Source organism: Stylophora pistillata, chromosome 11 (assembly GCF_964205215.1).
Source record: "Stylophora pistillata chromosome 11, jaStyPist1.2, whole genome shotgun sequence".
Lineage (NCBI taxonomy): Eukaryota > Metazoa > Cnidaria > Anthozoa > Scleractinia > Pocilloporidae > Stylophora > Stylophora pistillata.
This window is the reverse complement of record NC_142529.1, coordinates 29,346,393-29,374,041: the sequence shown is the minus strand read 5'-3', so window position 1 is coordinate 29,374,041 and position 27,649 is coordinate 29,346,393. Positions and strand designations below refer to the sequence as shown.

The following is a 27,649-nucleotide window of genomic DNA, read 5'->3' as shown; positions in this document are numbered from 1 at the left end:
GTCTTCTTTATCCAATAACTGTATCCACAATGAAGAATGGGACTGTACAGAAATCTTGGCTAAATGTTTTGTCTTACTAGATCATCACTTTCCCAATTTTCAATTTCTTTCCCAATTTTCACTTTCCCAATTTTCAATTTTTCCCACTTTTCCTGCTCGCAAAACGTTACGTTCTACATTGAAACATCAAGTTCGCCAAGAACGATATCTGAGCGAAAACTTTCGAATCTTGCGCGGTCAGAAACCGCTGTCGAGCCTCCTAACATAAACTCCACTCTGTAGGTTAGTCAGAAGCAGAGTAATGGAATGTTATGGAACAGAGCTATGGATGAAGTCCAAGTTGAAAGACTGATTCAGAAATACAAGGATAACGGGGGACTAGACAGTGAGGATCCAGCTCCAAACAGTACAAAGATAATCCTGAGAAGTTCCTAGGCATGGAAGAGCTGGTACATTAATTTTGTTTAAAATGGGGGTTGCCCTGTTTGTTTCCCCACCAGTGTTTCCTCAGTGTTAATAAAATGTATAATGAGTTTTAGCACTTAAATTATATCCAGAATCTCTAAGATACTTTGTAATGTTCTAATAAATCACTATTTTAATAGATACCTTAAAGATACCAATAGACTATGTTGTTATTATATATCATGCTATGATAAAAAATGGAATATTTGTGTGTAACTAGACTTATAGAATGGGATTAACATAGTGATACCTTGCTGAAAACAGGTATAATGTCTTCTGACAGATTAATCGGTTGCTGGAAATTTTGTTGAGGAGTGAACTGAACGAGGGCAACAGATACGAGACATTCAGAGATGTGAACGACAAGGACAAGAGGACATTATTACACTATGCTGTAGTCTCCCTCGCAGCCGTTTTTAGTCTCGTCACGCAACGCTTCTCCCCACAAACGGCTGCTCACATTCGAACAACATTCCTTTCCCTTTGTTGTCTTTGCACCAATGAAATCGCTGACATTGTTTCTTATGCGACCAATCAGAGCACAAGAGATTGTAATCACTATCGTTATTCCCGCTTTTTCAAATTCTGCATTTCATCGTAGTTTCTTGCTGGAGGAAACCCTGAAGAAGGTTTTGCAAAGTGATCGTTCTTTTATTTGTTCCACCTCAGTTGAGACAAAAGAAAAAATTTATGTTTTTGGAAAAAGTTCTTTTGATTTTCCGGCGAATATTAGTTCCTGTCTGGATGTGAATGTGAGCTGCTATTCAGCGACCAGCGAGTTGTCAGTTTGTAAAGCTTGCTACCGACGATTGATCAAGTTCAAAAAGGCCTCTGTTCATCTTGAAGAGTTCAAAGATGAATTGAAGGGAATCTTCAAGGATCGAGAACTTCCCAGAAAGAAGCTCTTATTGAGCGTTGAGAGCGACGGTGGAGAAATCCAAGCTTCGCGCCGTGGGAAATTCTCGAAATGTTTACAATTCGATCCGATCAATACGACTTGTACCTCTAATGCTACAGCCAATTCTAATATTTCTACCACGACCAGCCAAGAGGGACGTTATAGTCCGGCAAGATTTCCTATTGGTTCTAATGGTGTATTGATTTAGATGCCTCAAAATTATCAGTGGATAAACAAACACAAGAAAAACATGCTCAGGGGTATCAGAGCTAGATAGACAGTAAACAAAACATTTTTTTTGTTGCCTCATGGGAAATTGAATTCTGTAGTCCATAGCTTTTGAGAATTCACACTGTCTATTCAGTATGCCACTACAGTGTTAAGTAGTCTATGAATAGTCTGGAACAACACAAATGTATAATACATTAGAGCCTAGTGACAAGTATGTGCCAATGATGACAAACTGTTACAGCCAAAAAATGTCAAAACAGGACCCTGAAAAAGTCTGTTAGCCCAGATTTTAACCCAAGAAGTACCCAGGTGCTGCAACTACTGATATAAATGAAGTTGATATAAATGTCTTCATACAAATCTGATCTATTCAAAAGTCTGAAAGATTTGCAATCTCACTGAATAATGACTAATAGCAGTCTAACATTTTTGCTCAATATGCAAGAAGAATACAATTTGATACTGGCAGCAGCACCAATGAAGAGATTCAATTTTCAAGGAATCAATTGGTCAATATAACCCATGGAATCTTTCATAGCATTCTTAATCAAACTTCAGACCATTATCATAAATTACTTTTCTCTATTACATGTACATGTATACAGTATTTTCTTCACAAGTGAAATGTAACTAATCTCAGATGTTCCATCTTTTGTGACTTCACATGACAAAACTTTCAATTGCTATGATAGAGTATGAGTAGCACACAATTTATGTCACTAATCAGACAATGAAATTGACCAGTAATCTGATTTAAAAATATGATGAATTTATTAGATCACTCATTTTCTTACCACAATTTGGGAGGGCCAAAGAAGCTGTACTGTTCTCCTGAACCCCCTCCCCCACAATGATTTCCACCACTCTGTGAAAGGACTCCAAAATGTTATCCTTAATGGTTTCAGGAGTGCAGGACTGCAACATTTCAACTAGCACATGTTTTGAATCATTTCCAATAAACATTAAAGTAAAACATTAATGGTAGCATAAAGTAAACCACATTATCTTATAGTCTGGCAATAAATAATAGTTCTTTCTGTTTTTCCTGACTCTGTTTCAGTTCATCAGTAAGCCAGCCAAAATAGAATTCCAGTTCCATGTCCTTATCCATATACTGCACAACATCAGCAACATTTGATTTATTTTGACTTTCCTTAATTTCTACTACATTTTTCATGTTCAGAAGGTTGAAGTAAGACTCACAGAAGGCTTCCATTTAATTATCTTGTGATGTTGCCCAACACATCAAAAGGAAAATAGACAGCATAAATCTATAATGAAATTTCTAATAATAATAATAATATAATGAAAACTTTATTAATTTTAATAATTTTATAATAATAATAATGCTAATGTCATTCAGTGCTAAGGAACATGCAGAAAGCTGTAGTCTCTAGCTCCTTTAACATTGCCAGGACTTTCAAGGTCCTATTGGACTGAGTTCTTCAAATGACGTTAGCTTCAAGCATTGGTTTTTAATAGGTTGATGGGACATTTATCTCCATTTTAGGGGGGTCTACCATCTTAGAACTTTTAGGTTTTATTTGTGTCGGGACAGGTCCTGTCAGACTAAGTTCCCTAAATGACATTAGTTTCAAGCATAGTTTTAATAGGTTGATGGGACATTTACTTCCTTTTAGTGTCTAGGGGTATAAAATTTTAAAAAGTTTAGCTTTTATCTATGTAGTAGTGACAATCAAATAGGCTACACCATGGCACCCAATATCAATTTTATTGGTAATCTGAAGCATTCAGAAGTGTATACTACGATGATAATGTCTTGTATTTAGACACAATATTTTTACAGGTGATCATGTGTAATATAACACAGACAGAATAAAATAACGATAACCAAAATAAGACCACAGTGTAATACTAACATTGACTAAACTATTTACATTTTCTATTTACAATATTTACATTCTTATTGTCCTTTCCTTTATACTGCTTAATTTAAAACATACATGTAAAATAACATTTTGCTGCAGACTCGTTTTTATTGAAACACTTACCACTGCCTTACAACATGCGCTTCATCGACGGCAATGGCACAGAGTTTTTTGGAATACACAGAGTTCGTCAGCATAAATCTCCAGCGTTCGTTCCTTAACCACGCTTCAGGGGATCCGTAAACTAAGGAATATTCGCCGCTTTCGACACGAGTGCGTTAACCACCCTCAAGTGAACTTAAGTTACCAGCTTTTAGCCCTAGCTCCCTCAAATGGGACACTTGGTCGTTCATAAGGCTTTCCCCAACGGTGAGAAATCACGACAATATGACCAGGCTCTTGTGAGGTAAGATCAAACAAGAGTGGTAGTGCTTCATACAGGAGAGATTTCCCGAAACCAGTAGGAAGATTGACAAATACATCCTTTCTTTCCTCAACTATTTTCCTAATTCCAGTTTTTTGCTGCACATTTAAACTAGGAATTCGAAATGTATTACAAACAACATTAAACGCTTCTTCAAAGGACGCCATTTTCAAAGCTTTGAACTCGAAGATAAAACAAACAATATGATTGGTTAGACTACTTTGGCGCGTACAGTTCTCAACATATGTAACCCAAATAGTGATTGGTTGAAGTAGCGGAAAGGAATGTTGTTCGAATGTGAGCAGCCGTTTGTGGGGAGAAGCGTTGCGTGACGAGACTAAAAACGGCTGCGAGGGAGACTAACTATGCTGCAGAACTTGGATTTTTAAAAGTAACCAAAACACTTGTGAAGAAATGTCCATCATTGCTCTCGATAGAGACATTACGACCAAGGACAACAAGAGCCATGGTTCCAGTTGAGATGGCTTTATTGGCAGAGAAAGATGAGGTGGCAGCATATTTGATACGAATGATGTGGTATGAAAGGTATATAAAGAGAAAATGGTACTTAAGATATAAGTATAACTTTGAATTGGGCTACAATATGATTTGCAAGAATTATGAGGGCCTAAACTTGCAATTATACTTATGAAGTCAAATGATTGCTTGGCCTAAGATGTTAATTAGCCTGTATTTTTATAGAGGTATATAATAACTCTAAGTTTCAATTGAATAATTTGATTGAATCTATTGTTTGTAATTACTAATTTAATTTATTTATGCAGTAGCAAATAATTTAAGTTATGTACACAAACAGTCAAATCTGGATGACTCAAACCCTCGCTAAAGTTCATTAAAATGTATACTGAAGAAATGGAAAAAATATGTAAGACTATTTTTCCCTTATTTGGTCCCTTGTTTTGTACTCCGGATAAGTCAAACTCTCAATAACTTAAACCTCTTTCAGTTTCCATTGAAGGTTCAAGGATATCAGGATTGGATCATATAATCATATATATAAACGATTATTTAGGAAAATAAAAATTAAAACTTGGTACTACAGATCTGTTTCGAAAGGGTTAAAAAGTCCTCTCTCGTCAGGTAGAGGACTTTTAACCCTTTCGAAACAGATCTGTAGTAGCAAGTTTTAATTTCTATTTTCCTAAATAATCGTTTACAAAGCTCCATATGATTGTAGAGCACTCTCCGATTCAAGGATAAGGTTTTTACATTTTTACATTTATATATATATATGTCTAATCATTGACTGACTCTGTAACAGTTACATACAGTTACTGTGTCAGTAGTGAGCCAATTATTTACTCAAAAGAGGATGCATTGATAAGATAAAAAAGAATATGTTTTGTTTGAAACCTAACCTAGAGAATGGTTACAATACAATCTTAGACAATATCTCTTTACCTTTTAATCCCAGAGTCCAAAGCTTATTTTCTTGGAGGCCAGATGATATGACAGAACCTCAACCATCCTTCTTTAGTTTCAAGTTTGTCATTGAAAATCCTAGAATGAAGGTGAGAATTTTATAATTTTGCTTTAACATATATTATCATTTAAATTAGAATATCTAACTTATTATAATATAAGAATAAAGCACTCTGTTAGTAAGGTAGTGTCGTATCTAAGGTTATGTAGTACTTAAGAATACGGTAGTCTAAATAAATTATGTTACAGGTATACAAATGTGTAAATATATGGAAAAAAATGACCTAATCCTAACTAACCTGGACTGAGCTATATACCTATAGGCATCATGTGCAGGGTTGCTAAAATAAGGGAGACCTTTTTGCATGACAGGAAGTTGTCCTATTATTGAGACTAATGAAAATTTCCAAGGCTTTCAGGTCAATGGGTAATAAAGGAAGGAAGGAAAAAGACTCATTGAGGAGCAGCTCTTATTTTAGATTTACTGGAGAGAAGTCCAATAGAGAGGGGGCTAATGTATGACATTCTTGGAGTTTGTCATTCTATACACATCCTAATGTATAAATTTTATAGTTATATTGCATTGTTTGTGTGTGTGTGTATGTTATATGATTATATTGTTTTGGGCAGAAAACGACTTTGGCTCTGCTAGACCAGATGGTGAATCCTCACTGGCCACATCTTCCAAAACGTAAAGACAGTTACAAAAATGAACATGAGAAAGAAGGAATTGAAGGAGCTTGGAGGACAATCACAGATGATCCCATAGATTATCACTTTTATTATCATATCTTGGATGGCGACGAGGGAGGACGCCCTCCCAAGCTCAATACAACCCCTGGCAGAGAAATGCAGACAGGCAACAACCATTTCAGCTGGAGAGACAGGTCCTGTTTACATGTGATTGCAAAGAGCAAAAACAAGGTGAAGTTACAAGCCTGCAAATCTACTGGCTTACCTTTTCTTAGCTTTAGGTTATGGGAGATGGGACAGAGTTAACAGCAATATTAAATTTTTATTTTGATCAGCATTGAAACTACTTCTCATAAAAAATGTGAGCATGGGATGAACCAAAACTAAAATATCTTATCAAAAGTTATCTTTGAGCTGTACTTGTAATCACATTCACATTTTTTTCTAACACAAAACATGCTTGGTTTTCATTTGTAGGAGGCCTTACAACATCCTGTGGTTAGAATGTTGGTGAAAATAAAATGGAAAAGTTATGGACACTTTTTTCTGAGGTACACTTTGTGCATGTTTATGCATAGGAAATCACAGGGGTGAACACTCAGTGGCATTAGGGATTGAGTTCAATAAAGGGGGGGGAGTGGGTGAGATGCATCTGGTAAATCAGACAAGTTATCACAACAATTAACCAAGTTACCAGAAGAATCTTAGGATCTTATCCTCAAAGAAGTTGTCTCCACTGTGGACTTTTAGAGAAATGAGAAATCAATGATGTTCCCATCTCTTACCTCTACCAAGAAGAAAATGATAGGTTTTTGATAAAGTTAGATGTCAGGATACGTAGTGCTATCCTCCATGAAAAATAATTGGAGTTAAAATCAAGTAATTGACCACTTTCATAAATGATTGGCGGATTGATACTCATTTGTTTAAATTTAAATTAGCCTTTCTGGCCTCGTTCTCCTGTTCAAAATTCCAAAGAATGCATTATCTCAAGCAAGGTTAGTGAGACTAATTTGAATTTAAACAAAACAATATCGATCTGGCAGCCATTTATGAAAGTGGTGTATGACATAAAAATTTACAAATACAATTTGAAGTTTACACCCTACACCTTCTTTTCAATCGAGCTAACCGCCTCCCGGTTAGCTCAATTTGTAGAGCGCCGGACTGTTGTGCGGGGGGTCGTGAGTTCAAATCCGGCCGGACCAACATTCAGGGTCTTTAATTAACTGAGAAGAAAGTGCTGCCTTTGTAATAATATCTGAAAATGGTTAGACTTTCTAGTCTTCTCGGATAGGGACGATAAATGGAGGTCCCGTCTCCTGCAGGGTTGGGGTAGGAGACGTTAATTTCCCACACACGAGATTACTGTGTAATGGATGTCCTCACGGGGTGGGATGGGTGGGTAATAAAGGGGTTAGGTGTCAATTGAAACGAAAGTTCTGTTCCTCTCTTCTGCCTTTCCTGTGGCGAATGAATTAAACTTAAACTTAAAACTCTAACTTAAAACTTTCCACGTTTTTCCCACAGCCTTCAAGCAGCATTTTATGTGACCTTCTTGCTGTGTTTGTCACATTCTCTGCTGCATGCTTCCACAACAGTGGACCCCACCCAGTATGGGGGTGAAGCAGATTCACTGCGTGGGTTTTGTGAGATTTTCACCCTTATGATGGTGGTCTTTTACATATGTGAAGAAATTAATCAAATGAGAATGTAAGTATGCAATTCTAGTGAGTGTGAAATCAGACTAAGACACCATAATGTTTTATCAAATATCGACAGGACATTTTACTCCACACAAAAGTTCATATAGATTAGGAAGGAAGACTTCAGAGTAGTTTAGAGGTGGAGTTAATTAGCACACATTCATTACCGAGCATGAGCCTTTCGTCCTTATGTCAAAGTAAGTGGAAGAATTGTAGGTGGTGTGTGGTTCGATTATAGAAAATTGGTGGGACCTTGGGGAAGGTGAAAAAACACAGGGATTAATCAGTTGAATGAAAACCTTTATTTTGTCTGACTTCCTTTAGAGAGGGGAACTCGTACTTCACAGAGTGGATGACCCTGTTTGACTGGTTAGGCCTGCTGCTGATTCTGTGTATAATACCCTTACGGTACACACAAAGTAAAGCTCAGTGGCTGGTGGCATCTTTAGCTTTCTTGTTCAACTTCCTGAGGATCTTTAAGTTTTCTTGCCTGACGAGGTAAACTGAAAGGTTTCTTCGGAACGTTTCCAGAATAGAATAAGGAATGTTAATAATGGGAATCATTTCTGTGAATTTTACTCACGTAATTGGTTTTGATTTTAGTTTTTGGTGATCGAGCCTCAAAGGTTAAATTTACAAAGAAATGCAGCAGCATGACCAATTCTACCATTTTGGAAACATGATGACGGCTCTCAGAAGTTTTTTTCAATTAATTTCTCAATGAACGAAAAAATTGTCGAGAGGAGAAAGTCCGATAATCATCCTTAATTTATTATGTTATTCTTCATCAGCAGTTCAAGAAGAGGTAGAATGTAATGTTGAAACATTTTAAGCTCATGGAAAGCTTGGTGTAAACGGCCTCTTGGTCGCCATGGAGATGCATAACCTCGCGTCTATTCCCCCTTAAAAGTTCTTGGAAGACTTTCGAAAATTATTGTTATTTGCGAAAACTTTTGAAGGATTTTGATATTTCAGTGCCTCGTAAATCTGTTTCTTTGATCTAACAAAGCCATTGATCTTTTCTAGGACAACAGGATTATACACACATACCCTGGCTAAGATCATTTTACATGACGTCACGAGATCCATGGCAGTTTTTATTGTGATCTTTCTTTCCTTCTGTGGTGCTTTGTCTTTATCACTCTGTTACTCCACTGAAAACCAACAGTTTAGGTGTGTCCTATACTTTCTTTGTGAAATATGTTTATTTAACACTACTGTTGAGTCATTTGATTGTTTAACCTTCGTAGTGCGTTCTTTCGGTTGAATCAAATGTATATGGTAACACCGCAAAAGTGTTACTGCTAAAGGAAGCTTAACGAAATGTCTTAAATTTTAATTCAACCTCAGTCACGTTGAATCTAGCCCTAATAAACCGTTCACTTTTTTGTAGCTTTTACACGCCCGGCTGTCGAGCGCAGACTCCAGGTTGTGTGGCAGTACGGTTTATGTGTTGCAGTCTAGCCTAGCCTAAAGATATTTTTCTCTTAACATTACTGACCTCGGAGATGTGTTATTGAGAAGCTTTCGCGCACTGTTTGAACAGCGACCAATAGCTGCCGACTACTCAAATCTCAAGTAAGTTGAAATTTCTCTAACAAGTCGAAAATGTTTCCTCTCCTTTGATTTGTTTGGATTTCACTGCTGTCGGAAGACTTTGTTGCACTAAACGTAAAAGTGAATTTAATGACATGAGTACCTATCATTTTTTTTCTTTTGGCAGCTGGCTCTCTATTTTGTTGATGATGACCCACATGGGGACTGTGATTGTGATTCTCTTCAACATTCTCATTGCGCAGATGAGTACAACCTACACACAGGCTAAGAAAGTCGCTCATTTAGAATATGATGTAGATCGTATTTTACAGCTAACTCGCATGGAAAGGTTTCCTTTCCTGGTAAGTAAGCATAACACTGTTAGTGCGCGCCAGCGTTCATGGTTAACGCTAAATGGCAGCGTGCGTTAGTGTTACATGTAAGTGTGACCGTCAGGGAAAAACAAACTGGCAGGGAAAGTAGGAGCTCATGAATACTTGCATTCCTCTGCAACTGAGGAATGAGCCAAATGGTTGATTTAGTTTTATATTTTTCTTTTATATGCAGAATTTGCGTGTAAAGTATTACAAAGAGGGTGACTGGATCAGCGAAATGAAACTCGCGCAAGGTATGTGTGAAGTATTTGAATAGGACTGCCTCCCGACCACTTGTATTTAAATATGTAGCAACCTGAAATTAAAGCTCAAGGTTTTTTATTATAATCTTGTTTCTTATTTTCTAACCCTCTGGAGCTGAGGTAGGCGATCCACTCAGTTTGATACACAATTGAAAAAGGAAACATCATAATTTTGCATTCTTATGCCTTAACAGCTGGTAAGGTTCTTTATGTTCTTAGACTTGATCTTGGCTTTGTCTCTAGAGCTTCTTGAATTCAGTGAAGAACGCAATCCGTGGGAGTCGGTGGAAGAGAAACTCAATGCGATCCGGTAACAATTATTCCTTTATAAATTCCCTCTCTTTCCTGCCATCAGCCTGTCTCCTATAAACAACAGAGAGGCTTTCCAAAAGACCTACTTACCTGCGCTCACCCTCAACTGTTTCAGCAGTTTCACTCGAACTCTTTTGTTGTATTTTTTGTTTAGAAATATGATGAGGAAGATGGTGAAACAGATGAGGCCTGGAAGCTGATGAAGGAACCTCTGTGTGCCCACGTGACTACGTTGGGAATATGTCCCCAGTCTCCATTTTCGCAAGGAAACCAAAAGAAGGGTCACTGAAAACTAAGTGAGAGGACGTAGAAGTGGCCAGTCAGATCTAATAGCAAAATGCAATATCAAATGCGTTCAAGTCGATTGGTTGTAGTTAAAGGGTAATTATATAAGAAAAGCAGACATCACCGAGCTTTCGTGAAACCGTTTGAAAAAGCTTCATTTTGTAACCGACACTCTCGGACAGGGAAGTGTGAGTAACATTATATGTTTGCAAAAAATGAAGGTCATCTTAGAGTAATTTAGTTTATAGAAAGTATTAGTTTTTGCCTTGTTCTGATTTATTTAACCAAAATACTTCTCCCAACGAAATCTTTACGAGATGTGAGGGTTAATTACGAGATATTTAGTTTGCAAAGAGTTCTTTTATCCATCATATTACCACGGATACTTTTATTCAAGAGTGTAGTATACATGGAACTGAAATAAATTCAACCGAGACGATACCAGGTTGAACTTCTACGGTAAAGACATCTCTGGATTTCATTACTCGGGCTTTTTATTTATTTAATCACTTTCACCAGACTGTGGTGAGGGTCGCACAACAGAGCGAGGCTCCAAATTAAGTGCGCCCAATATCCCACCCATCCCACCCCAGGGGAGGACATCCATCACACAGTAAACTCGTGTGTGGAAAATGAACGAAGGCAGCGTGGTCGAGTGGTCAGCGTGTCGGACTTGCGATCCGCCGCTCCCGGGTTCAAGTCCTACCCTGGCCACTACTTGGATTTGTTTCTTAGTAGCCCCGAGTTTTAAATCCTCGGCCATGCTTGTAATATAGCTAAATGGTTTGCCTTCGGTCAGTTGGGATTCTTAATAATGTTATTTTCAATTTGAATTATTTGTTTCAGTTGTTTGGTGGAAAACCTGCTAAGTGTTTCCCCACGTTAAAAACTCTTTATTATTATTTTTATTACTATTTTTTTATTCGTCCCTATCCGAGAGGACTAGAACATCTTACCATTTCTTGATGTTATAGAAAGGTAGCGAATTCTTGATGACTGTGATCTACTTGAAAAAGTTGTCAGTATGACTAATGTACTTGAACATAATGATGTTACAGTGTGAATAAAAAGTACAATTCAGATCTCGTCATGCGAAGTATGTATATTATAATTGTACTCGTATTTTGTGTGAATGCCATGGCTATAAACGTAATCGTAAACCAAGCAGAGTACCAGTGACGATGTTTAAACGTTCCTCTCAGAAAAGTAGAAAACAGCAGAGTTATGTACGGAGCCGTTTAAGTAAAAACGTACAGACGTTATCGTAAGTCCATGATCTTATTAAAAATAATGCGGCACGAAAGAAAAGTACACGTAAAACAAAAGTCAGGTCTACAAAAAAAAAGACGGAAGCCAATTTTAGAACAAGAAACGTAAACTCTTCAAGGAGAAATGTCTACAATTCAAGTAGAGAAAAACATAGGAAGAAATATCTCAAATAGTGGCACTGGAGGGAGCGATATCGAAAATTTCCCACCCTGGTCCCGGATGTCGTTTCGTATAAATTTTACACATGGTGAATGCTATAGTAGAACGCTCGATACGAAGGCCGGGTGAACGCTCCATAAGAGCCCAGTTTCAAATTAAAAATATGCCAGTTATATATTGCAAATTTGCTACTTTTTACCGACTTCAGAAAGCTGAAAGAAAAAGCTCTAGGAAGTCAAGTGAAAGGTCCTAAGGTGTATAACTGGAATATGTGAGTTATACAGACATCCTTTGAAATACATAAGTATTGTATAAGCCTCAGGTGTCTTCAACGTTAAGTTTTTTATATCTTTAGTTCAGGTTAGGATTGATTATGAAAACAAATGGATACAAACAAGAACACGAACAAACAACGTCGATAGCAGGTCAAGCTTATGCAAAAGGACATCATCTTGAAACCAAAATTGGACTACAGATTATAGTTGAGACAATTATATATCTCGTTACATGCAGTTACAAATAACCATGAGGAACAACAAAACAAATGTTTATTAAGTAACAAATATGTTTATTTATTTCATTATTTTTCATTTATGTAATAAATTGCTAAAGGCAGGTAAATTTACAATAGGACAAGGTTGTCCCCTACTAGGTAAATTACCTTTCCCTATCCTCTACAAACAGACAAAATTGAAACCCAACCCAAAGCCTCCAAGCTAAGAAAAAAAAAACCAGTTGGTTAACATGTACAAGAACTAAGAGAATTGAAATGACGACATTTTACACAAACTAATTTAAAGGAACGGATGTCGTCTTGATTGAAAACTTTGCTAAGTCTTAGATCAAAGAAAGATTTTAGTTTTTTGACGAAAGACGGTAGTTCCTTTTCTGCTCTTTTGTTATCTGGTAAGTGCTATGTTTTTGGAGTTGCAAAAGAGTACGCACACAAGAGGCGGGTCAACAGCAAGATTATATTGATAAGAGCACATGGTAACATTACCGCTGCATACTACGCGGGCTCACAACAAACGGACAGTCAATACAGAACATCTCCATACTATAACAGTAAGGCGTTCCATATGTTACAGATTCTTACAAATGAATAAAGGCTGATAGTTTCTAAAGAAACTGTTTGGGGCTGCGTCGGTGGGGGTAACGAAATAATTTGAATGTATCAACAAAGTTGAAATGGTAAATTGGCCACCGTTACGATTATAAAAGCTGACGTTTCGAGCGTTAGCCCTTCGTCGGAGCGAATAGAGGAATTGTGGGTTGTGTGTGCTTTTAAAGGCAGAAAATGGAGCTACTTTATTGGTGGGAACATGGCAACGAGAAAAACACGAATAAATTAGTGGAATGAAAAGCGTTCGTTGATACCTGTGGGATTTAGACTGCCGGTTTGAAAGATGAGCTTTTGTTCAAGAGTTTTACGGCTTTCCGTGCAACCTAAGGGTAAGGAAAGACCGCAGATTTCTACATGTTGCTAAGAATGATTAGGTAAATTAAAATGTCTAGCGACTGGTTTCGATGTGTCCTTGTCATTCCTCTCCACGTCGCAAAGGTGTTCTCGGAATCGGTCACCTAGTCTTCTGCCTGTTTCACCGATGTAAATCTTTTTGCAATAAGTGCAAGTTATGCAATAGATTAGATTGGCGGAGGAGCACGTGAAGTGATCGGTGATCTTAATAGATCGTTTAGATCCCGATATTTTATCAGTGTTGTAAATGTAAGGACACGTTTTGCATCGTGCACGAGCGCATTTAAAATTGCCTGGTTGGTCATTAGTCTGAAAGGAACTTCTGACCAAAAAATTGCCTATGTTTTGGTCGCGTTTGAATGAAATGAGCGGAGGCTGCGAAAAGATAGTGCTTGTCTCTGGATCGTTTTGAAGTAGTTTTAAGTTTTTAAGAATGATGGATTTAACTGAGTGGTTGTGAGGGTGAAACGTGAGAGTGAATGGAATGCGGTCGGAATCTTCCTTATGCGACGTTTGTAGTGCTGAATGTCGATCAATAACTTGGGCGCGGTGGGGACCTAAACAATCCAACAAGTTGGGCCTAAACGGCCCAATAAGTTGGGTGCGGTCGGGACCTAAACGATCCATTTAAGTTGATTCGTAATAAACCCGTGAAGATAAATCAGATAATTGGCTTGTTAGCTCAATTGGTAGAGCGCTGCACTAATATCGCAGAGGTCAGTGGTTCGAATCTCGTACAGGCCTGATTTTTTTTCAGGTCTGATTTTCGCTATTGCATAAATAGCGCTCTCTACTGCGAGGATCGTGCATCATATGTATCTACAACCGCAGTTCAAAATATATGAACTTCATATATTCGTTGTATCTGATTTATCTTCAAGGGTTTATTACGAATCAACTTAACGGCCTGCTCCTAGTTGGCTTGTTAGCTCAATTGGTAGAGCGCTGCACTAGTATCGCAGAGGTCAGTGGTTCGAATCCCGTACAGGCCTGATTTTTTTTTTCAGGTCTGATTTTCGCTATTGCATAAATAGCGCTCTCTACTGCGAGGATCGTGCATCATATGTACCTACAACCGCAGTTCAAAATATATGAACTTCATATATTCGTTATAAGTTAAATGATATGTTTTACAATTTTATACGAAGATGGTACTCGATGGAACGTGATTGCGGTACTCGGCAATGTTACAGCTTTGTTACGTAATATTATCTTGCAAATGTGTAGGACATGCCGAGCTTACCACGCACGTAGGCGACGTCGTGTTGGTATCTTGTTAATGTCAGAAAATCAAGTTAATCGTTGCTCATCTATCTGTAAATCGAAGACGTCGAAGCAGCGAAAACACTGGATTAGACCTGGGAGAACATTACTTTGGTGAGACAATTTTGTCAACAATACTGTCGTGTCGGATGAGTGGCGTGAAAACTTTCGAATGTCCAAGGAGAGTTTCATGAAACTGTGTGATAAGGTCAAACCTTTTTTTTGCAGAAGCAATCTACAAATATGAGATCTGCAATTGATGTTGAGAAGCAGTTAGCTGTAACTTTGTACTATTTATCGGACGAGGAGAGATACTGCAAAATTGCTAATGCATTCGGCATTGGAAAGTCAACTGTGTCTGAAACTGTTCGAAGAGTTTGCAGATGCATTTCAATCGTCCTTGGGCCTGATTACATTAGATTACCAAAATCAGAACAAGAAGTGTGTGACGCAGTTGCCAATTTTTTTTGATGCTCATGGCTTTCCACAATGCATAGGAGCTGTTGAGGTGTAGAACTTGTTATAGCTTGCGGAGCTAAGAAAGATATGGGGTGGTCTTTATTCCTCATTTCCGCCATCAACTTTTTACAAACGAATATCCTACGATCTACCAACAATGACAATTTTGCCTGGTCTAGGGCTTGTTGATAACTAAAATTTGGGAATATAATTTTTAAGGCTCTTTTTTGTATGGATTCAATAGCCTCAGAGAGCTATGCGGGAATGTCTTGCCACACTTCCGAAACATACTCATATTACAGAGATCACATGTTTCAGAGATTACACCTAACCGACCCCATTTGACACTCTGTTGTAGTTTTAAAACATTCAAAATTACTTCTATCCTTGCCTTTGATATTGTCAGATAGTTTCCTGTTCATACCAGTACAGCAAGATATCAGTTCTGTCCAGCTTGGACATGTTTTTATTCCAAGATACTTGTGTTGATCTTACTAGTTAATAAAATAAAGATGAAAAACATTCTTGTGGTTTAATATTATTCAACAAGCAGGAACCTTATGAAGCTAGAAAGGGAGTGCTAGCTTACAAACATGAAACTCAACAACTATTAATGACAAGTAACATAGACGAAATTTAACTAATCATATTGAAGAAATCGTTCCTGGTACAGTATAATGCATACAAAAACAGGAAATCTCTGGGGTAAATAGTGCAATAACAAGGTAAGCCAACCAATGTCTCTCTGCCTTGTGAGCAGGCAAACTGGCAGTGCATATAATAAACGCAACTCATCTTGCAAGCAAAACATCTTGTTACGGTTTTTTTTTTTTTAATTTTAGTCCGGGATGCAAAAGGAAGAGAAAAAGAAGCTGGAAGCCTATTTAATAACAAATTTAATTCAAACATTTTAAAAGAAGTTCGCTCCTGCGACCAAAATTTGAATTTGAATAGTATAATGCATTCGGAAATTGTCACGAATCCAATTTTTTCCTAGACCAACTAAAATCGCTATCCTGAACTTTTATTTCCAGTTTTTTTTGGTTGAAAATGATTCAAGTCTTAACTTCAAGCAAATGATATGGACACTTGGTTTGCACCTTTTCAAAGATATTTGATGCAGGTAAAGAAGGATTTTTTGTCGACTTGTTAGAAAAAAAATGACAACACAGATGTCTTCCCATTTTCTTCTTATTGCTATTTCATACCTGAGGCACTTCATAGGTTCCAGAAAAAAAATCTTATAATACCTTTATACACTATAATCACTAAAAGTATTTACAAAAAAGATGACAAAATGCTTTAAAATCGATGAAAAATACGTCAAAATGTTTAGTAAAAATCCAAGAAAAACTCATGGATACACACTTCGTTTAATGACTAATTCAAGATTATTTACAAAGAATATAATTGATAAATTTTGTATAAGAAAATTCCATAAAAATTTAATATCATGTATAAAACAAAAGGCATTCAGCTTGAAAATTTCCCTAAAAAAATTGAAAAAAAATTAATTAAAAAGACTCATTTTTTGGACACAAAAGACAATTTTTCTGACGCATCATCAATGAGTAAACGCTTGTGAGGAAGTCTTAAAGTGAATATAATTACAGAAGCAATGTTTCATTGAACGAGGCTGGGTGTGTACTGGTCAGACGAAATACCAACAACAAATTTCAGTAGAGGTGGAACACAAACGAAAAGTTTTGAAGAACTGCTATACTCCCCTTCTTCGGTTGGAACGCTTCAACAAGGATCAATTCCTTTCTCAGAGTCGCACGCTTTCTCAATTTTATACGATAAAGCAACATTAAGCAGTAGTGCTGTCTCCTCATCCGTCCAAGTGAAATATTCGTTATCCGTGCTACTATCTGAATTGGCTTTTCTCTTCAGTTCTAGACACCATTTTGCACTTGGTTAAAGAAACGTTGTGCGCATGAGGAGATAGTAAAACCACTGACGGGTGTCACAAACTCCATCCGGTTATCAGTTCCATCTTAACAGAAGGAAACTTTCGCACAATTCCGTGTGAACAGAATGTCCGGTCGAATTTTTCAGCCGGTCGAAAACTCGTTCAGCGCTGCGTGAACATAGCCTCATTTCTATGCAACCCTATTTCGATGGATGGACGACAAAGGCAATTTATTTCTTTCTCAGCAGTCCAAGTTTTCCTTTCCATCACAGCATTTATTAGCAATTTTCCTATCCTTTTTGCCCTTCACTTAAAATCTTCCCTTCATCCGCCAACGAAACTCGTGTATCGTTATGCGGCAACAACAGATCTGTGACAGAAACAACAGAAAGTTGTTTGTTCTCGTAATTTTTTGCTCTTCTTATTCTTTGGTCTAGTTTTTGTCGGATACGAAAGGGAGGTAAAAGAGCCACAAAATGTTACTAATTACACCGTTGAATTAAAATATTTTAAATAAGTTTGCATGTGTGGCCATACATCAACTTCGTAATCGATGTATGCATTCGAATTTTCTGGACTGATTAACATGGGTTGAACATCCTTAGCTTGAATCTTCTTTTTATTCGATTGCTGAGGCTAATAATGATTCAAGCCTCAACTGTACGCAAATGATATGGACATTTGATTGACACTCTATCAATGAAACCAAGCCAGCTTGCGAGCAGCTCCTCGGTTATTGGCACTATCATGGCACGTCGTTCCTTCGCCTACAAGTCGTGTTGCTCAAGGCCTCAAACTTATTCACGGGTCAAGTAACTCGTATTGAAGCGTTAATAATAAATGCTTGCATGTAGGCTAAGTTAAGTGGGATTTTTTGTCCCACAAAGAATACAAAGATAATGTTACAGGTGTTTTTATATATTTGCCTATTATTCCTATTTCATACAGGGTGTACCTGACAAGTTAAAGCGACAATTTCTCTGACGATTTTAAAATGAGTAAGCAGGTATGAGTAAGTCTTTATACGATTATTATGTAGGATGTACGTCGTCGTTGTGTAGCTGTTTAGATTAAATATTTCTCGTTACAATCACAGATAACCGCAGTTCAAGAAAAAGGAAACGATTACAGAATAATGTCAACAACAGATTTCGCTGGAGTTAGATTACAGACCAAGACATTTCGAGAACTAAATTGCTCCCCCTCTCTGGTTAGTGGGCTCCAAAAAGAATCAGTATACGTACTTTTCGCAGCAGTTGGCATTCTCCTCTCCATCACAGCATTTCTTGGCAATTCTCTTATCCTCGTTGCCCTTCACAAAGAATCTTCCCTTCATCCGCCGTCCAAACTCTTGTATCGTTGTCTGGCAATAACTGATCTGTTGGTTGGCCTTGTAGCGCAGCCTCTGAATACTATTCATTTTATGTCTGTGGTTCACGAACAATGGAATCTCTGTCGATACGCATTTGACGCCATCGCCATCACAGGTAATGCATTATGTGGAGTTTCGTTGATGACGGTGACGGCCATAAGCGTGGACAGACTTCTCGCCCTGCTGTTGGGGCTAAGATACAGACAAATTGTAACTTTGAAGCGCACATGCATCATTGTAACTACCTTTTGGATTGTATCTAGTGTCGCTGCTTTATGCTACACGTTAGATTATCGTATAATCAGTTGGTATGGTCATATAGTTGTACCATCTTGCCTTGTTATTTCAGTAGCCTCGTATATAAAAATTTTTCGGGGTCTCAGTCATCATCAGGCTCAAGTGCAAGATCATGTCCAACGACAGCCGAGCCAACCAAATGTACTGAACATGGCGCGATACAAAAAGGCAGTGTACAGTGCATTGTGGGTGCAGTTGGCATTAGTTGTTTGTTATGCACCATACTTTATAGTGGACATTGTAATCGCTTACAGTAAAACATATACATCACACTTAGTAATATTGAAGTGTGTAGCAGTTATCTTAATTCACTTTAACTCGACCGTAAACCCGTTCCTTTACTGCTGGAAGATAAGTGAAGTAAGACAAGCAGTGAAGCAGACAATCAGACAAGCACTTTGCTGTCCATGGAGTTAGGTCATATATATAGTATTTCTAAAGCTTAAAGTGATTACACGGCAATTATTGTATGAAAACGCCCGTCAAATATGTTGTTAGATAGAAAGAAATAAAAAGCTCAAATAATACTGTTGTTCGAAGTTTGTACATAGTCTGTTGTGGACATTTCATCCGTTAATTTATGTTTTTTGTGTTGTGAATATTTTCCCCGTTAATTTATGTTTTATATATTGATTAATGTCAATCATTGAACAATACTATTGATTTCTGTAACGCAAAGCCCTGTGAGGCTCTCAGTTTTAATCGAGTATTCATTAAAAAAAATTGCTTGTTGGGTGCACTAAAAAGCTATTTTACGGAAAAAACTGAAAGAAAGGCAATAGAAACACCAACCATCTCTTTTCAAGAGTAGTTTTCGTGTTAGCTGACTACCAATGATCTTGAATACGGTAAGGCATAATTAAAGAAAGATATGCATGCATTTTAATTTCATGTTTAATCCTCTTTTAGTAATATAAAAGTACTGGATAAAACTTCCAAGAGTAGTTAAAAGAGTTTTTTAAAGTCAACGTCTTTTTACTAACTTAAAGAAAGAGGCTTGTTATTGACGCCATATTGCGAAACGAGTTGCATTGGTCGACGTTTAGTCTCGAATTTGTCTTGTTATCAGAAAATTTTCCGTAATGCTTATGAATATGTAAATATGGTTCCCTTGCTTGTGTATGTTAACAAACTTTAAGAATGCGTATGAAATAAAATTGACTATAACCGGTTGTTTTAGTTTCTTTATTTTTAGCTGACTGTGGCTGATGACAAGTCAGGCCTTAACTTTACACAAATGTTATGGACATTTGATTGACACCCTGTCAATAAAACTAGGCCAGCTTACGAGCAGGTCCTCGGTTATTGGCACTATCATGGCACGTCGTTCCTTCGCCTACAAGTCGTGTTGCTCAAGGCCTCAAACTTATTCACGGGTCAAGTAACTCGTATTGAAGCGTTAATAATAAATGCTTGCATGTAGGCTAAGTTAAGTGGGATTTTTTGTCCCACAAAGAATACAAAGATAATGTTACAGGTGTTTTTATATATTTGCCTATTATTCCTATTTCATACAGGGTGTACCTGACAAGTTAAAGCGACAATTTCTCTGACGATTTTAAAATGAGTAAGCAGGTATGAGTAAGTCTTTATACGATTATTATGTAGGATGTACGTCGTCGTTGTGTAGCTGTTTAGATTAAATATTTCTCGTTACAATCACAGATAACCGCAGTTCAAGAAAAAGGAAACGATTACAGAATAATGTCAACAACAGATTTCGCTGGAGTTAGATTACAGACCAAGACATTTCGAGAACTAAATTGCTCCCCCTCTCTGGTTAGTGGGCTCCAAAAAGAATCAGTATACGTACTTTTCGCAGCAGTTGGCATTCTCCTCTCCATCACAGCATTTCTTGGCAATTCTCTTATCCTCGTTGCCCTTCACAAAGAATCTTCCCTTCATCCGCCGTCCAAACTCTTGTATCGTTGTCTGGCAATAACTGATCTGTTGGTTGGCCTTGTAGCGCAGCCTCTGAATACTATTCATTTTATGTCTGTGGTTCACGAACAATGGAATCTCTGTCGATACGCATTTGACGCCATCGCCATCACAGGTAATGCATTATGTGGAGTTTCGTTGATGACGGTGACGGCCATAAGCGTGGACAGACTTCTCGCCCTGCTGTTGGGGCTAAGATACAGACAAATTGTAACTTTGAAGCGCACATGCATCATTGTAACTACCTTTTGGATTGTATCTAGTGTCGCTGCTTTATGCTACACGTTAGATTATCGTATAATCAGTTGGTATGGTCATATAGTTGTACCATCTTGCCTTGTTATTTCAGTAGCCTCGTATATAAAAATTTTTCGGGGTCTCAGTCATCATCAGGCTCAAGTGCAAGATCATGTCCAACGACAGCCGAGCCAACCAAATGTACTGAACATGGCGCGATACAAAAAGGCAGTGTACAGTGCATTGTGGGTGCAGTTGGCATTAGTTGTTTGTTATGCACCATACTTTATAGTGGACATTGTAATCGCTTACAGTAAAACATATACATCACACTTAGTAATATTGAAGTGTGTAGCAGTTATCTTAATTCACTTTAACTCGACCGTAAACCCGTTCCTTTACTGCTGGAAGATAAGTGAAGTAAGACAAGCAGTGAAGCAGACAATCAGACAAGCACTTTGCTGTCCATGGAGTTAGGTCATATATATAGTATTTCTAAAGCTTAAAGTGATTACACGGCAATTATTGTATGAAAACGCCCGTCAAATATGTTGTTAGATAGAAAGAAATAAAAAGCTCAAATAATACTGTTGTTCGAAGTTTGTACATAGTCTGTTGTGGACATTTCATCCGTTAATTTATGTTTTTTGTGTTGTGAATATTTTCCCCGTTAATTTATGTTTTATATATTGATTAATGTCAATCATTGAACAATACTATTGATTTCTGTAACGCAAAGCCCTGTGAGGCTCTCAGTTTTAATCGAGTATTCATTAAAAAAAATTGCTTGTTGGGTGCACTAAAAAGCTATTTTACGGAAAAAACTGAAAGAAAGGCAATAGAAACACCAACCATCTCTTTTCAAGAGTAGTTTTCGTGTTAGCTGACTACCAATGATCTTGAATACGGTAAGGCATAATTAAAGAAAGATATGCATGCATTTTAATTTCATGTTTAATCCTCTTTTAGTAATATAAAAGTACTGGATAAAACTTCCAAGAGTAGTTAAAAGAGTTTTTTAAAGTCAACGTCTTTTTACTAACTTAAAGAAAGAGGCTTGTTATTGACGCCATATTGCGAAACGAGTTGCATTGGTCGACGTTTAGTCTCGAATTTGTCTTGTTATCAGAAAATTTTCCGTAATGCTTATGAATATGTAAATATGGTTCCCTTGCTTGTGTATGTTAACAAACTTTAAGAATGCGTATGAAATAAAATTGACTATAACCGGTTGTTTTAGTTTCTTTATTTTTAGCTGACTGTGGCTGATGACAAGTCAGGCCTTAACTTTACACAAATGTTATGGACATTTGATTGACACCCTGTCAATAAAACTAGGCCAGCTTACGAGCAGGTCCTCGTTATTAGCATAGCGGCACGTCGGTCTTCTGCGCACGTGTTGCTCAAGGCCTTACACTTTTTCACGAGCCAAGTAACTCGTACTGAAGCGTTAATAATGAGTGCCTGCCCGTAGGCTGAGTAAAGAGGGATAGTTTGTCGCATAGAGAAAACAATATTAATGTTACAGGTGTTTTTATATGTTTCCCTTTTATTCTAATTTCATACGAGGTGTACGTGACAAGTTAAAGCGACAAAAATAGGCTTTTTGTCACAACAGACAATTTTCTCTGTGATGTTTTCAAACGAGTGAAAGATGATGAGAAAGTTTATCTGATTATTATGTAGGAACTCAGTAAGGTTTTGGTGATCGTTGTTGTGTTGCTGTTTAGACGAAATATTTCTCGTTGCAATCACGGATACCCTACTCTAAGAAATAGGAAACGAAAACAGAATGAAGTCGACAACAAATACCAGTGGAGGTGGAACACTGACCAAAACATTTTAAGAACTACATCTCTGTCCCTCCCTGGTTGGTGTACTTCGACATTAATTTAAAAATCCTCTCCTAACAATCTACAGTACTCATCTCCATCATAGCATTTCTTGGCGATTCTGTTATCTTCGTTGCCCTTCACAAAGAATCTTCCCTTCATCCGATGTCGAAACCCTTGTGCCGTTGCCTGACAACAACTGATCTGTTGGTTGGTCTTGTTAGCCAGCCTCTCTATGCTACTTTTTGGATCATGATGTTTGTGGTTCAGGAACATTAGAGTAGTTACAGAGAATTCTCGACATATTTAATGTTATGTTAAGCAGTTTCCACCTTTGTTTGCTTCTTTAGGGAAATTGCTTGATGTTGACGCTTTATTGCTCAACGTGCTACTTAATTTTTATCCTCGTCATCTTGAGGTAAATTAGATTCAATCCTCGGGAGGCGCTTTAACAATTCGTACATATATATCCATTGATCTCCAGCCGCAATTGATAAATTATTTTGTTCCCTTCAGTTTTAAGTAGTAACCGTCGTGATCAGAGGAGAGTTTAGAGCATTGCGCCATTAAAAATATTACAAACGACGATCATTTTGAATATTCTGAAGAAAGCAAGAGAACCAATTCCGTAAAATTGAAAAAACATGGTTTAGTAGCTTAACATCCTGTCACGGTTTTTATTTGAGATTTTAGTCCGGGGATACAAAAACAAGAAAAATAGCCTCCAAAACTTTGTTCATGGCAAATTTAACTCAAATATTTTGAAATAAGTTGGCATCTGTGACAAAAATTAGAATTTCAATCATTTGATGCATTCGGAGATTGTCACGAATTTGTTTCCTTAGACGATCTCTTGCTTAGGCCAAATAAAGTCGCTAGCTTGAACTTTTTATTTTCAGTTTGCTGAGGCTGATTATGTGTCAAGTCTGAACTTTATACAGATCTTTAGTTTAGTATTGAATACAATAAAGGAAGAACATCTCCACTTAATAATCGGCCCTTAAATGACAATGTATCTTATGTACTACTTAATTCATCTTTTATAAAGGGTGGCAAGAAAGAGTTCCCTTATCGCATTGTCAAACAGAAACATTGCCGATGTCTTTGTTTTGCCAACAATATTACCTTTAAGTACTAATTTTTTTTAAACTTATCTCTACTAATTGAGATAGAAAAACTGGTTTCGGCCCACTCGTAACTGTTTAGAGGTTCAGCTGCAGTTGCTGTTCGGAATAATCAAGGAGAATTTATAGGGGAAATTGAAAATTTTCTGGATAAACTCCTAAACCGTATCAGAGAATTGCATAAATTTTTGCATCTCTTAAGCAATAGAGTCACTCGTTTGGTTTGTCCATCAGCTAGTTCCCCGTCGATCAATATAATAACAGATTTAAAGCAAGCTTTTACAGTCGAGCCTGAAAGATTGGTAAGAGTTGGTTAGAGGCAGAGCAGTGCGCAACTTAATGTTCACAAGTGATGGTAAAAAAACTAGAATGAAAGGAATCGTTCATCGAGTCTTGACAGGTTTTGACCACCCATCCCTTCATTTCCATCTCCATCAATAAATTATCATGTTTACTTCAATATTGGATAACAACTTTCATTGCGAAAAGAGAATTTTCAATCGTTCAAGAGAATCGCAACAAGAAGACTTCAATCACTTACTACATAAAAGAAAACCTTCTTCATACCAAAATATTCGCTTGAAATTATCCGGATGAAATGATCCAGGTAAAGAGAGACTCTTTGTTCAGTGCTCTGTAGAAACTGAAGCAGGTGTCTATACAATTTCATTTTCTTGCTATTTCATACGTGAGGCACCAAATAGGTTTCAGAAAAAAAATCAGTTTCTGAAACTACAGAAAATTTCCCAAGGCATTTTTAAATGAATAAACGCTGGTTAGGTGGTCTTTATGTGACTAATTTTAAAGAAGTGGGGTTTCAGCGATCGTGGCTTGGTGTGAGCAGTTTAGACAAATATTTCTCGTTGCGATCACAGATACACGAGAAGGAAAAGGAAACGGATAATGTCGACAACAAATCTCACTAGAGGTGGAACGTAGACGAAAACAATACAAGAACTCCTATACTCCCTCTCTTAAACTTTAGTGAGTGGGCTTCAACAACAGCATTTCTTGGAAATTCCCTTATTCTTGTTGCCGTACACAAGGGATCTTCCTTCCATCAGCGGTCCAAACTTTTGTATCGTTGTTTGGAAATAACTGATCTGACTGAGCGGCGAGACAAAAGCTACAAAACTGTGTTCATTAGAAAGTCAAATGAAATACTTTAAAATAAGCTGGCGTCTGTGATAAAATTTTAATTTCAACGGTTTGATGCCGGCTTTCGGAGATTGTCACGAGTTCAGTGTTCTCTTAGACTAAGTAAAATCGTCAGCTTTTATTTTTTGTTATTTCCAGTTTACCGAAGGTTGATAATAATTCAAGTTTGAACTTCATGCAGATCATGATAAGGACAGTTGAAAAGCACCCTATCAAACAAAGAGAGATTGTTTGCCGTACTTTCAAAAATGATACGATAGATGTCTCTATATTTGGCGTGCCTTTTATTACCATTTCATACCATTTGAGACACTCCACAAGTTCCGAAAAAGAGTAACCTTTTAGACACAATAGACAACTGATGTCTCATAAACTTTGACAAAGTTTTGACAACTAATTCGTTCGTCAGTACAGTACATGAAGCACGCAGTAATTTTACGTTCGAGCTTGAAAGATGGCTAACGATAGCTAAAGGCGGAGCTTAGTGAAACTAAGGTTTTATAAACGATGATAAAGTAATAAAAATCTACAACGAAATAAATTGTTCATCGAGTCATTGATAGGTTTGAAAACCCATCCCTTTATTTTCCATCTCGATCAAGAAATTAAAAATCGAGTTTCCAGATGGGATTTGAACCCACGACCCTCTGTGATCTAGTCGGATGCTCTAACCACTGAGCTACAGGAGACTCTATGGTGAGCAAGGGTCAATTAGTGGGTATTGACTTGAACCGCATCACGTGGCTACACAGCCAAACATCAGCTAGCGCGGTTAGAGCATCCGACTAGATCTCGGAGGGTCGTGGGTTCAAATCCTATCTGGAAACTCGATTTTTAAAAGTTGTTCATTTCATCTTTACATGATCAATAAATTGTCAGTAAATTTCCTTTTACATGAAACTTTACCTAACACGAAAGTATTTTCTTGGTCTTCTTGTGAACAAGACATTGGAAAAAAACAAATTGGATCTAGGGTCCAGTAAACTACCTTCGTTTCTTCATTATCAGGGATGATCCCTGTGAATTCGCTGGCTAAATGAGGATAACCAACAGACAAAGTTAAAAAAAAAAAATGTAGGAAATGGTTTGCTTGGATAATATTTTGCTTTTGTTTACAATTTCGGTTCAAGTACTTGTCAGATACGTAAAGAAGAGAGAAAAACTGCAAAGCGCAATTAACTACATGGATAAAATTCAAACATTTTACAAAAAGTTCGCAGCTGGGACCAATATCTGAATTTGTATAGTTTGGTGCGTTTCGGAGATTGTTAAAAATTCAATTTTTTCAAAGATCGATTAAAATAACTTGTTTAAACTATTAATTACGCTTGGTGAGGCTGCAGGTAATGATGCAAGTTTCAACCCCACAAATAATTATATGACAGGAACACTTAATTAGCATCCTCTCAGTGGAGGTTCAGTGACAAATGTCTCCAAATTTGCCTTTCAGTGTTATTTCTTAACTGAGGTACCTCGCAGGTTCCAGGCATTTTTTGACACACAAAGAATTAAACACTGGTGAGGAATTTTGGTTTACGGTGGACTTTCTTTAGGAAGGAGGATTTCAGTGATCGTCGTTGCGTTGCTGTTAAGAAAAAATATTTGTCGTTGCAATCACAGATAACCTCACCCTAAGAAAAAGGAAACAGATACAGAATAATGTCGACAACAAATTTCACTGGAGGTGGAACACAGGCGAAAACATTACAAAAACTACATTGCTCCCCCTCTCTGGTTGGTGTGTTTTAACAAGAATTTCAAATTTATTTCTTTACAATCTACATTCTTCTTACCATCACAGCATTTTTTGGGAATCTTCTTATCCTTCCCTGCATCCGCCGTCCAAACTCTTATATCGTTGCCTGGCAACAACTGATCTGCTGGTTGGTCTTGTCAGCCAGCCTCTCTATGCTACTTATTGGATGTCCTTGGTTCAGGCACATCGTAGTCTTTGTCGATACGCATTTGAAGCAGCCTCACCCATCACAGCCTATGCATTACGTGGATTGTCTTTGATGACGATAACGGCCATAAGCGTGGACAGGCTTCTCGCCCTGCCTTTGAGGTTAAGATACAGACAAATTGTAACTTTGAAGCGCACACATATCATTGTAGCTTTCTTTTGGATTGTATCTAGCGTCATTGCTTTATGGTACACATTAGATTACCGTATACTGATTTTGTGTGGCTCTGTAGTTATACCATCTTGCCTTATTATTTCACTCGCCTCATATATAAAAATATTCGTCTCAGTCATCATCAGGCTCAAGTACAAGACCATGTCCAACCACAGCCGAGCCAACCAAATGCACTGAACACGGCGCAATACAAAAAGGCAGTGCACAGTGTACTATGGGTGCAGTTAGTATTAGTGGTCTGTTATGCACCATACTCTATGGTGTCAATTGCAATCGCTAACAGTAAAACATATTCATCACACCTTAAGGGAAGTAGCAGTTGCCTCGATTTCCTTTGACTCGACTTTAAACCAGTTCCTTTACTGCTGGAAGAGTAGTGAAGCAGAGAATCAGACAAGCACTTTGCCGTCCACGGAGTTAGATCCCTAAAGAATTTATTTGAAGAATGTCCATAATTATGAGTTTTAGAGATTTTAAGTTCATTTTTTCCTT

At 37.4% G+C, this 27,649-nt stretch overlaps 3 protein-coding genes across 3 annotated transcripts; all 3 read left to right on the top strand.

Annotated features, from left to right (window-relative positions):
• Positions 1–4,240: 4,240 nt before the first annotated feature.
• LOC148721090 (uncharacterized) lies at positions 4,241–11,607 on the top strand. The gene is made up of 12 exons (XM_088739273.1): positions 4,241–4,453; positions 5,343–5,439; positions 5,981–6,274; positions 6,521–6,594; positions 7,574–7,756; positions 8,074–8,247; positions 8,776–8,922; positions 9,226–9,327; positions 9,473–9,647; positions 9,853–9,913; positions 10,166–10,232; positions 10,389–11,607. Exons 1-12 carry the CDS (start codon positions 4,374–4,376, stop codon positions 10,432–10,434), a joined length of 1,500 nt encoding a protein of 499 aa, XP_088595399.1. The 5' UTR covers positions 4,241–4,373; the 3' UTR covers positions 10,435–11,607.
• Positions 11,608–17,071: 5,464 nt separating this feature from the next.
• LOC148721089 (melanocyte-stimulating hormone receptor-like) lies at positions 17,072–19,892 on the top strand. Its single transcript, XM_088739635.1, has 2 exons — positions 17,072–18,064; positions 18,155–19,892. The coding sequence occupies exons 1-2, from the start codon at positions 18,053–18,055 to the stop codon at positions 19,142–19,144; spliced, it is 1,002 nt and encodes a 333-aa protein (XP_088595761.1). The 5' UTR covers positions 17,072–18,052; the 3' UTR covers positions 19,145–19,892.
• Positions 19,893–19,994: 102 nt separating this feature from the next.
• On the top strand, positions 19,995–22,130 carry LOC148721088 (melanocyte-stimulating hormone receptor-like). Its single transcript, XM_088739774.1, has 2 exons — positions 19,995–20,302; positions 20,393–22,130. The coding sequence occupies exons 1-2, from the start codon at positions 20,291–20,293 to the stop codon at positions 21,380–21,382; spliced, it is 1,002 nt and encodes a 333-aa protein (XP_088595900.1). The 5' UTR covers positions 19,995–20,290; the 3' UTR covers positions 21,383–22,130.
• The last annotated feature ends 5,519 nt before the right edge of the window (positions 22,131–27,649 follow it).